General features: G+C 35.8%; 1 protein-coding gene across 3 annotated transcripts in view; it reads left to right on the top strand.

The window, feature by feature from the left end:
- The window catches only part of USP25 (ubiquitin specific peptidase 25), a 114,665-nt gene that overhangs the window by 21,550 nt on the left and 79,810 nt on the right, over positions 1-13,305 (top strand). For all 3 annotated transcript variants that reach the window (XM_081062933.1, XM_081062935.1, XM_081062934.1), the window contains exon 3: positions 2,077-2,221. In XM_081062933.1, the coding sequence (XP_080919059.1) occupies positions 2,077-2,221 (145 nt within the window). The remainder of the gene's footprint in view (positions 1-2,076; positions 2,222-13,305) is intronic.

Below are 13,305 nucleotides of genomic sequence, written 5' to 3'. Positions count from 1 at the left end.
CTAAATGTTAACTGTTGCTCAGTATAAATTTGTAAGATGTTTAATAATGAGCTGACTCTCAGTTATATGCTGACAAAGAGTCTACTTTTGGGAGCCACATGTTATTGAATAATTTCAACTTCTTTTTTTATTTTATTTTGAGTATCCAAAGTAAGTGACCTTCAGGTTGTGTAAATGCCTGTTGCATTTAGTTCATTATGATGTGAGATACTATGTGAAAAGTACTTAACGATTTCTTGGCGCATACTAAGTACTCGATAAATGTTAGTCCTTGTTATTGCAAATTATTTTACAACTAGGGCCAGCACGGTGGCTCAGGCGGTTAGAGCTCCATGCTCCTAACTCCAAAGGCTGCTGGTTCTATTCCTACATGGGCCAGTGGGCTCTCAACCACAAGGTTGCCAGTTCAACCCTTGAGTCCCGCAAGGCATGGTGGGCAGCGCCCCCTGCAACTAAGATTGAACATGGCACCCTGAGCTGAGCTGCCGCTGAGCTGCCCGATGGCTCAATTGGTTGGAGCGCATCCTCTCAACCATGAGGTTGCCGGTTCAACTCCCGCAAGGGATGGTGGGCTATGCCCCTAGCACTAGCAACGGGCGACTGGACCTGGAGCTGAGCTGCGCCCTCCACAACTAAGACTGAAAGGAAAACAACTTGAAGCTGAACAGCACCGTCCACAACTAAGATTGAAAGGACAACTTGATTTGGAAAAAAGTCCTGGAAGTACACACTGTTCCCCTTAATAAAGACCTATTCCCCTTCCCCAATAGAAAAAAAAAATCTTAAAAAAAAAATTGTTTTACAACTAGTTTCCTTATCTCACTATAGAACGTTATACCCATACTTTGGATGAATCATTTAAGTAAGAATCTTATAATAGCTGTGATAAAGTTTAAAGCAGTGTTGCTTTTCAAACTGCACTCTTTTCTCCTCACCCGCTGCTAGAATTGGAGTTAGGGTGGGTCGGGGACTTTATTCCTCCAATTGCTCAGGCCTCATATCTTGAAATCATCCTGATCTTTCTCTTTCTGTCTCCCCCCACATTTAATATGATAGCAAATAATGTTGGACTCTGTTTATGCCCTTTCTCTCCTATAGTCTATTCTCAACACACAGCCCAAGTGATCTTTTTTAAATATAAGTCATACCCTGTCATTTCTGTCTCAAACTCTCCACTGGCTTCCTGTTACACTTTGCGTGTACTCGTGTTCTTAAGGCCTACATAACCTCACGTGTTTGGGCCTTCTGTTACAGAGATAACTTCATTATTAATATCTGGATTTCCTAATGTCTCAATTAGCTGTAATAGAGCCAGTGTTACATTCATGGTTAACTGTACAGAGAGCATAGCAATATAACTGGGCAAGACTCTTCTCATTATTCTGTTGTTTCAGAAATTCTTAGTTTTCTAGCATCTGCTTTCCTTTAAATTAGCTTTAGAATAAAAAGCATACCTTGTGTCCAGGTATGCTTTTGATGAGAACTACATAAAATATATATAGTATTTGTATTTGGGTGGGATTGTCATCTTGTCAGTACTGAATATTTCTGTCTAGGAGTTCTGTCTCATCATACTATGAAGCTTGAGAAAATTTTGCTGTTTTTCTTTTTAAAACCTTTTGAAATTTGCTTGTTAAGGTTGGCTGTAGGCATATATTCAGCGTCTATAGTAAAGGAAGTATCTTTTATTGTCCTTATTTTCAGAAGTACTGTTATAAATGTTCATTTTTCACCCTTTTATATGGCAAGTTCTAGAAAACATTTTTTAGTTTAGAAGTTTGTGATTTACTTTTGTTAAGCAGATATGAAAGTAATGGAAAACTAAGAAATTAGTTACAGAATTGATTTTTACATCATATTAATAGTTTTAATTAATAGAAAAAGAAATTACAATTGAAGTGGTATCCTTTGTTTACCTTGAATTTATACTGTAAAATTAGAATCACAAAAATAATTTCAAATCAAAAATGACTTTTGCTATCAAGTATTAGTTCTTATGAAAAACATTACATAAATCATGTGAGAATGTTTAGAAATATTTTACCATATTTGATGTTCTGTTCTTGCTATTTGAAGGATAGTAATGGAAACTTGGAATTAGCAGTGGCTTTTCTTACTGCGAAGAATGCCAAGACCCCTCAGCAGGAAGAGACCACTTACTACCAAACAGCGCTTCCTGGCAACGACAGGTACATCAGTGTGGGAAGCCAAGCAGACACAAGTAAGGTTACTTCTTTTTCATAATATCTGAATAAGAATGTAATGAAAAATGTCCTTGGAAATATGTTTATTTTGTTTAAGCAGAGGTGAAAGACAATGGAAGAACTACTTTAAAACTTGGTTCTTTTCAGTGTAGTTGAAAGGAGCACATCTTTTTATTAGTCACATTATATTTTTTTCCAGTTCAGAAATAAAAGATTGTATTTACATTATATATCCTTTCATAGAGCATTTCATTTAGTATTCATTGTTTTGAAATAGGGAATAACTACAGGTGTTACTCATTAAAGAAACAAAAATTTGTAGGATATTAAATGGCCATAGTCATTTCTTTTATGTATTTTGAGTATTGGTAGAGGCCTTAATATTATTTTTGAAGGTAAACTATTATTTCTAATCACTGATAGGTTTACCATTTAACAGAATTTCCTTTCCTTCAATCCCCGCCCCTCCCCAAAATAAAGGTTTTTCAGAAAGGTTTATTATTACCCTGTAACAAAATAAATGACACACATATGCATGCATATATACATATGGAAATTTTTACATTTTAATGTTCATAATATGAATACTTAATGCTTATATAGCACTGAGTTTTCAAAAACATGTTCAGTTAGCTCCATGTTTCATGGTGGTATAATAACCACTCTGAAATGTATGTATTTATTTTATGCATTCTGGATTTGAGAAGTTTTATTACTAATTTATATTTAAGAGAATTTCTGATTTTGTTTTTAGACTTTCTCAAAGTTAGGAAACAACCAGGAAGAACCCATTCACATAGATGTTTATAGCTATCAGTGGGCATTAAACACTGTGTAGTTTGTTAATAAAATACTTTCATTTCAATTTTTCAGGATAATCTTAATATTTTTGCTTCACAAATGATCTTATATCAGCCAAAGCTGGAATAGTCCTGTTTCACACAGATAATAGGTGATGGGAACAGTTTTATGTATGTAAGACAGACTAGTTGCTTATGTCCAAGTTCAAGACAAACTGTGGTTTGGCCCCTGTCTGTTTTTCTAACTTAATTTTGTACTGTTTTCCTCTTGTCATTGTGATAATACAGAATAGCTTGAAGTTCTCACTCACCTAGTGCTTTTTTATTTCTTTTGTCTTTACACTTGCTGTTCCTTCTTTCTGGAATCCCCTCTAACCTTTGCTTTCAGCCTAATTTCTTCTGGCATGAGACTTAGCTCAGGAGCTGCTGGCTCTGGAACGTTTCCACTGGCCTCTAGGTTGGACCAACTGCTTCTCTAGCACCAAGAACATACCTTTGTCTTAACAAAGTAGTGTAGTGTTATTTTAAAATTATTTGCTTTTTAATTACAGAGTAGTGTTATTTTTAAATTATTTGCTTATGCCTTTTTGCTTACCAAGCTGGAAGCTTAACCCGGCAACAGACCATTGATGTATGTTCTCATTATCATACTAGAATGTCATAGTTTCTCAAAAAAAATCTTTGTATAAAAAAGCTGTTTCAAACACAATGAAAGGGAACAAGCTTGTCGCAAGAAAAAGAGAAAAAAGAAGAAGTGGTTAAAAAAGGTGAAAAAAGAGAAGTGGTATAAATAGTGGAGGCATTAGTGTGTGCAAATAACATATCTATCAAGGTTCTGAGACTTGGGAAAAGGAAATTAGTTAGGTAGGAAAAGGAAAAATTGATTTTGACTGAAGGCAACTGGTTCAAGTGAAGGAAACAGGAAATTGACTAAACACTGTTCAGTGTTCTAGTTGAAAGGATGAAAAGATTTTAGAATAATAACTGAATTCTTAACATGGTAGACTTTGTGACATGAGATAGCATATATAGGTATGCAGTAGAGAATTAGGATTAGAAGACTGTTATAAACAAAAGAAAATGTCTTATTTGCTGTGTAAAAGTCATAAAATATTGTTTAAGCCAGAGGTTAATACTTGTGCAAGATTTTTTGACAAGGGATAGTGAAAATGTTATGGATAAAAAGAGAGATTTGAATAGGTGCTCTGAGGGAGAAGGCAACCAGATTTCAGAAGGCATGTGTCCTATTGGCTGATAATTTTTTTTTTTTTCGCGCGTGTGTGTGTAGCTCTTGAAAAATATCCATAAGTAGTTTTATATTCCACTTGAAAGATATGGTAGAGAAATGGAGTTTCTGGTTTCATCTCAACTGATTGACTCTTGTATTGAGGTAATTGCTTGCTGTTGTGGTTTCTTTATAACCAGATGCTAATTCATATTTAGTAATTCAATAATTTGGATAGTGTGTCCATAAAGTTGGTTTGAGATTACTAGGAAAAAATTGTTGGAATATAATGTGATGATTATATTATTAATAGTATTAGTATCAAACTGGGAAGAATAGCTGATGAGGTAACAATAACTCTTTTCCATTTAACAAATTTGTACCATATTTTATAAAGTTCTAATAAGTACATCTGCCTTCAGGAAATAGTCTAGATTCCGCATTTAAGTTCCATGGTGTCATAATAGCCTTGCGTGGTTTAAAATTCAGAAAGTCAGGAGATATCATTCATTCAGTAGATTCTTTAAGTACGATGCTGTTATTGCTGAGAAGAATTGAAATCTTTTGTGTGTTTTTATTTCTTGGAAAGGGTGGTAAAACTTGTGGGAAAGAAACAGGAATAATTAATTACAAATGGATACGTAAACGCAGGCCTCTATGGAAAAAACTGTAAGTTTTGAAGGAGTATGTAATATGGGAGTGATCAGAATTTGCGGAAGTGTTCAAGGGATTGTCTAGGTGTAAAAACTCTTTTTGAGCATTTTCTCAATTTTATGTGAAATACGTTGTTATTTGAAAGTTGACCAGGGTTTAACTTATTCCACTTATTTCTTTCAAATACGTGGGGAGGGGTGTTATTTTTTTTAATTCCTTTTTTCTTTTTATTTTCTTTTTTTTAAGTATGAGTCTGTTACTACCAGGGCTGCAGCATAAACAAAGCCTTGCTAACTTTAACTGTGTCATCTATATGGCATTGCTGACAAAATATCTATATTTTATAATAAAAGTCTCTAATGCAAAATACATGTAATTCATTGTTGATATAAGCTGGGATATAACTGTTTATAACTGAGGGTCTCTTTTAGAATAAATAAAACACATGTTTTTTTAATGACTAGAAAAATTTAACTTTTAAAATAATATCCCATAGGAGTCACATTTGGTACTAATGGGGAAATTTTCATTTATTTCTACCTGGGTACATCGGAAGATAAGCAAATTGTCTCACTTGATTTGAAGAACAAGTATTTGTGAACCTTCATTTAATACTGAAGAAATAATTACATTTTAAATAATAGGACAATAATTAGTCTTTTTAGTGCATTTTTACCTTTCTTGTAACACTTCAAGGAAAGCTTATACTCTGCATATCAAGAAATTAAGAAGTAGAGTACTTGGTGTCTTTATATTGCTTTGGTAAGATTCCATACTACGATTTAATACTCTTTTTTTGAATACTGGAAAAAGGCCTAAATCATTTGTATCAAAATCATTATTAGCAAAAATTTTAGGCACCTTTTTCCATTACTTGGGTTTCCCGTCCAGATTGGAAATTGTGGATTGTCAAAGGAGTGCCTTCTACCTCCAGCTTAAATTGGAAATAAAACTGTATCGGAGTTTTGCAGGGAAAACAACAACAACAACAAAAAACCTAACGCAAAGAGGACTGAGAAACAGTGCGAGATACTGATGTCATAGGTGTACTTAATAGTCGGAGGAGAGATTCTGTGAAGTTCTTGTAACATGGCAAAGTCAGTCGTAGCCATGACCATGGAACGCTTTGGCCCGGTGTGAAATCAAATAGTAATATTCTTTCTTTCATGACTGTTAAATTCTTCTGAACTTTTTTAAAACAGGAAAAAAACAGTATATGCCCACCAGAACGAGATGTGCCATAATTGAGCAATCAAAGTATGGACCAAAAGATGAGAGGGATTTAGGTAGGTAATTTTCACTGAGAAAGTAATGCCACATATTGGCTTAAGTTTTAGAGAAATTGGTGCAGTACATTGGAATGAGTGTTAAGTGTTCGACCCTTCACAAATTTAGCATCAATGTATTTTTCTCCCCAAGAGAACTTGAATTATTGGTAAGGAATGCCTAGAAAGTGAGAAAAATATCGAGGTTCTTTCCTAGAACTCTGGTCTTGGTCATATTACTTGGCCAGCCTAAAAGTGATTTAAGTAAAGCTCAAGTGATAAATAGATCCAAATTTAGTACTGTCATCCCTGCTGAGGGTAAATCACTTAGGTTAAGCAGTGTAGGGTTTTATTAGTTGAACTCTGATGTTTTCCCCATTCCCCAATTCGTTAAACAAGTAACTGCAGATTGAAATAAATGAATACAATGAAAGTTAAATCTCTTTTTTCGTAGACATTCCTTATGCATAAAATTATTTTGAAGATTCACCAAAAGTTCAGGTTAAGCTTAGAAATACAATGCCACAGTGGTGTGACGTTACTTGTAACTGATTGGACGTAACTAGGTTTACATTCTATAAGATATGTACTATAGAGGAGGACTTGCATTATTTGACAAATTTTCTTTCATTTTAGAGTAGAATGATAGCCTGGTAGAATGATAGTGCTTTTTGTTGAGTAATATAGAATGTTAACTTTATTTTTTTTCCCACAATCCAAGTTGGGAAACAGTAAAATTGATGACAAAATTCAGGAATGGATCTTTTACTATTTACTTTCCTTACTTAACCAGTGCTGCCATTATAATTTTTTAGCAGCTATAATTAAAAACAGAACAAGATCATTTACAGCTGAGCTATTCAGTATTGTTCCAATAGTCAACATGTGGCAACTTAAATTTAAATATAAATGAACATTAAATAATATTAGAATTCAGTTTCTCTCTTACATTAGACACATTTTAAATGCCTAGTGGTAGTCACGTGTGACTCGTGGCTACTGTATTGGACAATGCGGATAGTAGTCCATTTCCATTATCACAGAAAGTTATATTGGACATCACTGTTTCAGAGAACTGAGTTCAGCAGTGAGAAGGTTGGAAAAGTAGGAACATCTTAAGAGAGCTGTCTAGGAGCAGAGAAGAGTGGGGAAGTGGGGTGGGCAACACAATTTACATTGCTTGTATCTTCTTGCTTTTAAGTGTTCTTTTAACATGATATCTTATGCTATTTGTCCTTTCACTTACTAGAAGAAAAATTTAGATGGATAAAGCATGTGTTCTCAAGGCTTCCAATTAGTTCCACTATGAAGATGCCTCATTAATTTTTATCTCTATTTTACAGTCTAGATAGTAACTTTAATCTGCTTAACTTTTATTTATTGATTGCCTAATAATGTATCTGGTACTTTTTTAGTCCATTAAAAAAAACACACACAGAGTCTCAGTTTCCGTAGGAGGAAAACAGAGTAAACAATAAATAAATAATGTCAGGAAGTGGTAAGTTCACGGAGTTTAGAACAGGGGACAGGGACTGAGGGTGACATGTGGTGTTTTAGGCGGAGTGAGAGTTCACATCTATGCAGATACCTGAGGGAGATGAGGGGGTGAAGCTCATGGTGTGCAGGGCCTCCAGGCATGAGGGTGGATGGCTCAGGAGACAGCAGTGAGGACACAGCCTTGGTTGAAGCAGAGTGAGTGAGGGTGAGAATGGTAGATCATTTCCGATCTCCTGCTGACCACCCCTTGCTTGTATTTACCTTTCTCTCAAAGACACGCCCATCCTTTTGTTGTCCTAGTGTTTTGTTTTCTTTTTTACAACTCTTCCTAATTTCCCAAAACAAACAAACAGTTTGCAGTTCTATCAGTTTTTTAATGCATATTTTTTCCTTCAGTTGCTCCTGCCCTAGTACATATTCTTGTTACAACTCTTCTCAAACTCTTGTTCAATACTTTAACTCCTAACTCCCAGAACAGAGTTCTGTCTACTCCTGTCACTTCCCTGCCTGAAAATCTTTGCTAGTGGTGTGTATAAAATTGCTTATTAAAATAAAAAATACTTCCCCTAGGTTTAGCCCTGTAGATAAGGAAAACAACAGGAAAACTTTTTGCCTTCTAAAATCAAAATCTTTACATATATTGTAGTTCAACTAGATAATAGGCTAAATTGGCTTTTGTGAACTAATTCAGATGCCTCGTTTTCATTGAATATGCTGTTTTCGTGGGAAGGTGAATTGAATTAATAAACGGTTGTGTACATTTGAAGTCTATTCCATTGTTACGTTGATGAGTGCCTATGTTTTGGAGTTAGCAAAGAAGTGTTTAGTTGGTATTTAAGTTTTACTCAAATGGTAATTATTTGGAAAGTGAAAGATTTATTAGGATGAATGTTATGTTTTGGTATATACATTTCTGATTTTAATAGAAAAATATTTTAATTTGGGCAGTCTTTAAAATGTTGCAGATTACTGTTTATAAGCTTTTGTAATGTGAATTTTCTAGTGTTACTCAACCAGCACTAACATGCTTATGCCCTGGAACTGGGTTCACACTGATAGTAGAGCGAGGCGTGGTTAAAACAAAGGTGAGCGTTTTACCAAGGTCCTGCCTTGGCACAGATATAAAAATATTCATAATACCTTGGTATTTGGATGAAATTGTTACCAAGCCTAAAGTTTCATAATTGACTTTCGCCAATTAGAAATAGTTTACAGCCAAGCTTATTCTGTGTTCTCTTCTGAGCGTGTAAGCATAGAAGAAAATCATAGAGGGCTAGTTTTTATTGTGAAATTGATAGTTCATTACACGTTTTACAGAAATTGTCTTAACTCCACAAAAGAAGGAATTCAGTTTTAACCATTCTTTTGAAATAACCTTTTATTTTCTGGTCTGATAATCATAATATGTATTTAGTATGTGAATATAATAGTCTGCTTTCAGGATTGTTGTACTATGGTATCCTATGGAAAGAAGAAGCTTTATGAAATAATGAGAACATCATGGAAAAAGCTATTGTAATTATAGTGAAACTACAGATAATCGATAAACCTTCCTCATTGCTTAAGGAAGAAGTCTCCGTTTTTCAGTTGAAGACCAGTAGTTTCTGATCAACCAAGCTTTCTAGCATTAAAGACTACTCTGCTTGTTTCTTCCTCTGCCCACATTCACAATACTTCTAACACCAGATGTGTGAGTTTTTCAACCTTGAACAATTCTTCAACAGCAGCTGGGTGTCCTACAGTTCAATGCACTTCTGGAACTGTCTGTTGGAGTTAGGATCAGATCCCACAGGTTAAGAGGGCCTAGTCCCACAAGATTGCCCCACTTGAGACGCCATTCACCAGTGTTGAGTCCCCAGGTTACTCACTTCTATCTGACTTGGATACGAATTGGGTTCTCACGACGACCTCCTCAACTTTGATAATTTGCTATTATGGCTCATAGAACTCAGGGAAACACTTAATGTTTACTGGTTTATTATATAGTAAAAGATAATGATAAAGGATACACATGAACAGCCAGGTGAAAAGCTACATAAGGCAAGGTCTGGGAGGGTCCCAAGCACAAGAGCTCTGTCTTGTGGAGTTGGGGTGCACCTCCCTTCCAGCATGTGAATATGTTCACCAAGCTGAAGCTCTTCTGAACCCTTTATTTTAGGGATTTTTAATGGAGGGTTCATCAGGGAGGCATGATCAATTATTAACTTAATCTCCAGACCCTGTCTCTTCCCTGGAGGGTGGGAGGTGGGGCTCAAAGTTACAAGGTTTTCATCATGACTTGGTCTTTCTGGTGACCAGGGCCCATCTGGAAGCTCTATAGGAGCCCACCAGGAGTCACCTCATTAGCACAAGATGCTCCTATTACCCAGGAAATACCAAGTGATTTTTGAGCTCTGCGTCAAGAACCAGGGTCAAAGACCAAGTACTGGAACGCAAGTTGCTCCCAGCGTCTTTGTCTCTTGGCTCGGTAGTTACCCACACATGATTTTCTAACACCATGCACTGGTACTTTGGAAAAGATTGCTTTCAAAATGTTGGAAGAACGTTAATATTGTAAAACAAATTGAAATCGTTAATATCACTTGATTTCATCAGAAAAGCCTTTAAGTATTGGGAAGCTACCAAGCTTGTAGTGGTGGAAAGAAGTTTAATAAAGTTCCTATTTTTGCTTGAAAATTTCATACTAATCAATGGCAACAAATACTCTTATTTGTTCTCCAAGTGACAGGCTCACTTTATTTTTGAGAAAATGTCTACCAAACACTGAAGTCTGAATAATCATAGTTTGCAGTTTTTCAGTGTTCTTTCAAGTAAAACTAGTGTTCCATGAAAAAAACCAACCAGTTTTGCTTGCACCTCAAGCCCTACGCTAGTATTTCTTCTTCAACAACAGTGTCCTTTGCATGTAGGACCGAAGTACTTCCTGTTTTTGATACATTAAAGAATAAGTAAGTCTGTGTTTCGATTTAATAAAATCAACTTTCCTTTTTCTGTCTAGGACTTAGGAGAAAATGGCTTCTTAAAAACAATAACGCATGTGCCTCGTTGTAATTCAATGAATTGCTCACACAACTTGGTACCCCCGCCTTGATTTGTACTGCGATGCAGAAGTTTTAGGCACTGTTGTTTTACATCATCAGTGCAAATGTGATCACAGTAGAATAGACAAATAACGTGACTATTATTATGAGAATACTTTTTATTTCAGGAACCCCCTTCTCTCATATGGTCGTAGGGATCCACAAGGATCCAGAGACCACATTTGGAGGACTGCTAGTATGGAGGAAAGACCTCTTGATTTAATAGTTAGAAGACTTAAATTCAAGCCTAGCTACCATTTTTTATTCTTATAATGTTTTATGTCATTTCTTACAATTTCTGTTATCTCATTTGTGAAATACAGTTAAAAACATCTTGCCTTGTTATTTGCTTTTGTGTTGCTTGAGTTACAATTGATAAATTATGAAAAGCTCTAACTGTAAGTTGTTGCTATTTCTAAATGAGTTTCCTGCTTTAGCCAGTTTCATTTACTTGTCAGTCAAGAGGTTATTTATTTATTTGTTTGTTTATTTTTAAGCATAATTGGTATGCAGTCTTATCCTGGTTATATTAGTTTCAGGTGTACAATATAGTGATCTGACATTTTTATACCTTACAATGTGATCACCCCACTAATTCTAGTAATCAATCATCTGTCACTGTGTAAAGTTATCACAATATTATTGACTACATTTCCCTTCTCCTTTTCACCCATCCCTCCCCCCCTTCTCCCTTCTGATAACTATCCCTTTGGTCTCTGTTTCTGTGAGTCTGTTTTTGTTTGTTTTGTTTTTAGATTTCACATATAAGTGAGATCATATCGTATTTGTCTTTCTCTGACTTTCACTTAGCATAATCCCCTCTAGAACATCCATGTTGTTGAAATTGGCAAGATTTCGTTCTTTTTATGGTTGAGTAAAATTGCATTGTATATATGTACCACCTCTTCTTTATCCATTCATCTATCAGTGGGGACACCTAAGGTGCTTCCATATCTTGGCTATTGTAAATAATGTTGCAGTGAATGTAGGGGTACGTTTATTAATAGTGTTTTTGTTTTATTTGGGTAAATACCCCAAAATGGAATTGCTGGATCATAAGGTAGTTCTATTTTTAGTTTTTTGAAGAACCTCCATACTGTTTTCCATAGTGGCTGCACCAGTTTGCAGTCCCACCAACAGTGCACAAGGGTTCCCTTTTCTCCACATCCTTGCCAGCACTTGTCTGTTGACTTTTTGTTAATAGCCATTCTGACTGGTATGAGCTGGTATATCATTGCGGTTTAAATTTAAAATGGGCTTTGGTTCTTCAGTAATCACTGGAAGAACTGGAGGAGGGATTTGCAGCTCAGCCTTCTGAAATGACTCCCAGGTTCTTGCAGGACTGGCCAGCCAGGGAAGCTACTCCCTCTGCCCCAGTCAGGAACGTAGTGAAGTGGGAGGCTGCCTGTGGGACCACCGAGTTCAAGAACATGCCTTTGTAGCTGTAGCCCAAGGAACAAGCAGCCAGGTTCAGTAACTGCCACTGAGGTGGGGCTGGGCATTGGAGTACAGAGTTTAGTCATCACTTCTCTCTATATCTTGACATCCCTGAAACTAGACATTGGACACTGGAATGCTACCAGGGAACACCCCACATCTGTTCAGTCATGTTGGAGAAAACAGCCCAAAGCAGCAGGATAATCGCTTCCCCTTCACTGCTGCCTTCCAAATCTCATATGAGTGCATCCAGTTGTTAGAACCTAAATTCTATCCAGAACTTGAACCACAAGTGAATCGGGAAAATAGATTTGTTTTCATCTTCCCATATTCTGTAGTTGAAGAAAGCATACTAGGAGGATGGGAGAATTGAGTCTGAGGGCTAATTGATCATATCACCAAAACCTGTTTTTCTGCTTCTTTGAGCTTTTCAAATTCCTTTAGTTTCATTATTCTCTCTTTACTTTCCCAAGTTATAGTCATTATTTAATGACCATGATGGGCATCATTTTTATTAGGCCCTTTCCTGCCTCTCTGTCCTCGTAGCTGCTGCTTCATCAATATTTATGTTGTACTGGACAGTTGTGGTCTAGGTGGACTTGGACTTTGTAAGCCAGACTTAGGAAACCTGTGGCTGCTGCTATGTGCAGGGTGCTCCATCATTTTGGTTTCCTTGCTGTATAACTATTCTATGTTATAGTTGATGGAATTTATTTGGACCCTACTTAGTACATTTTTGTGAGGTTTATTATACTAAGGATATTTAAAAAACACCTTCCATAGGTAACTATTATTTTTCATATTTTTAGTATTTTTGTAAGCTACTGTTTGGAGAAAAAGTGTGGACAACAATAGAAGTAGACTCTTGAAACTGTCAATATACATTAATTCTTGCTCATTAACTATGGGATAGTCTTTTCTAATTAGTATGTGTATAAAACCCAAAGCCAGATGGTAAAATGCAAGTGCCTATCCTCCCATCCCCTACCCATTTTGTTTGTTTCTCTTTTGTAACGTACCAAAATTACAAAGAAAGGATTATTTTTTTTAACGTGGGTCTCAAATACAAATAAATTAATGCAAAACCTGTCTAAAATATAAGCATACTCTCAACCACGGAAAGATAAGGCAGTAACAAGCTAT

This window comes from Rhinolophus hipposideros (genome assembly GCF_964194185.1).
Source record: "Rhinolophus hipposideros genome assembly, chromosome: 2".
Classification (NCBI taxonomy): Eukaryota; Metazoa; Chordata; class Mammalia; order Chiroptera; family Rhinolophidae; genus Rhinolophus; species Rhinolophus hipposideros.
Note: the sequence above shows the minus strand (reverse complement) of the source record. Positions and strands in the feature narration are given on the sequence as shown.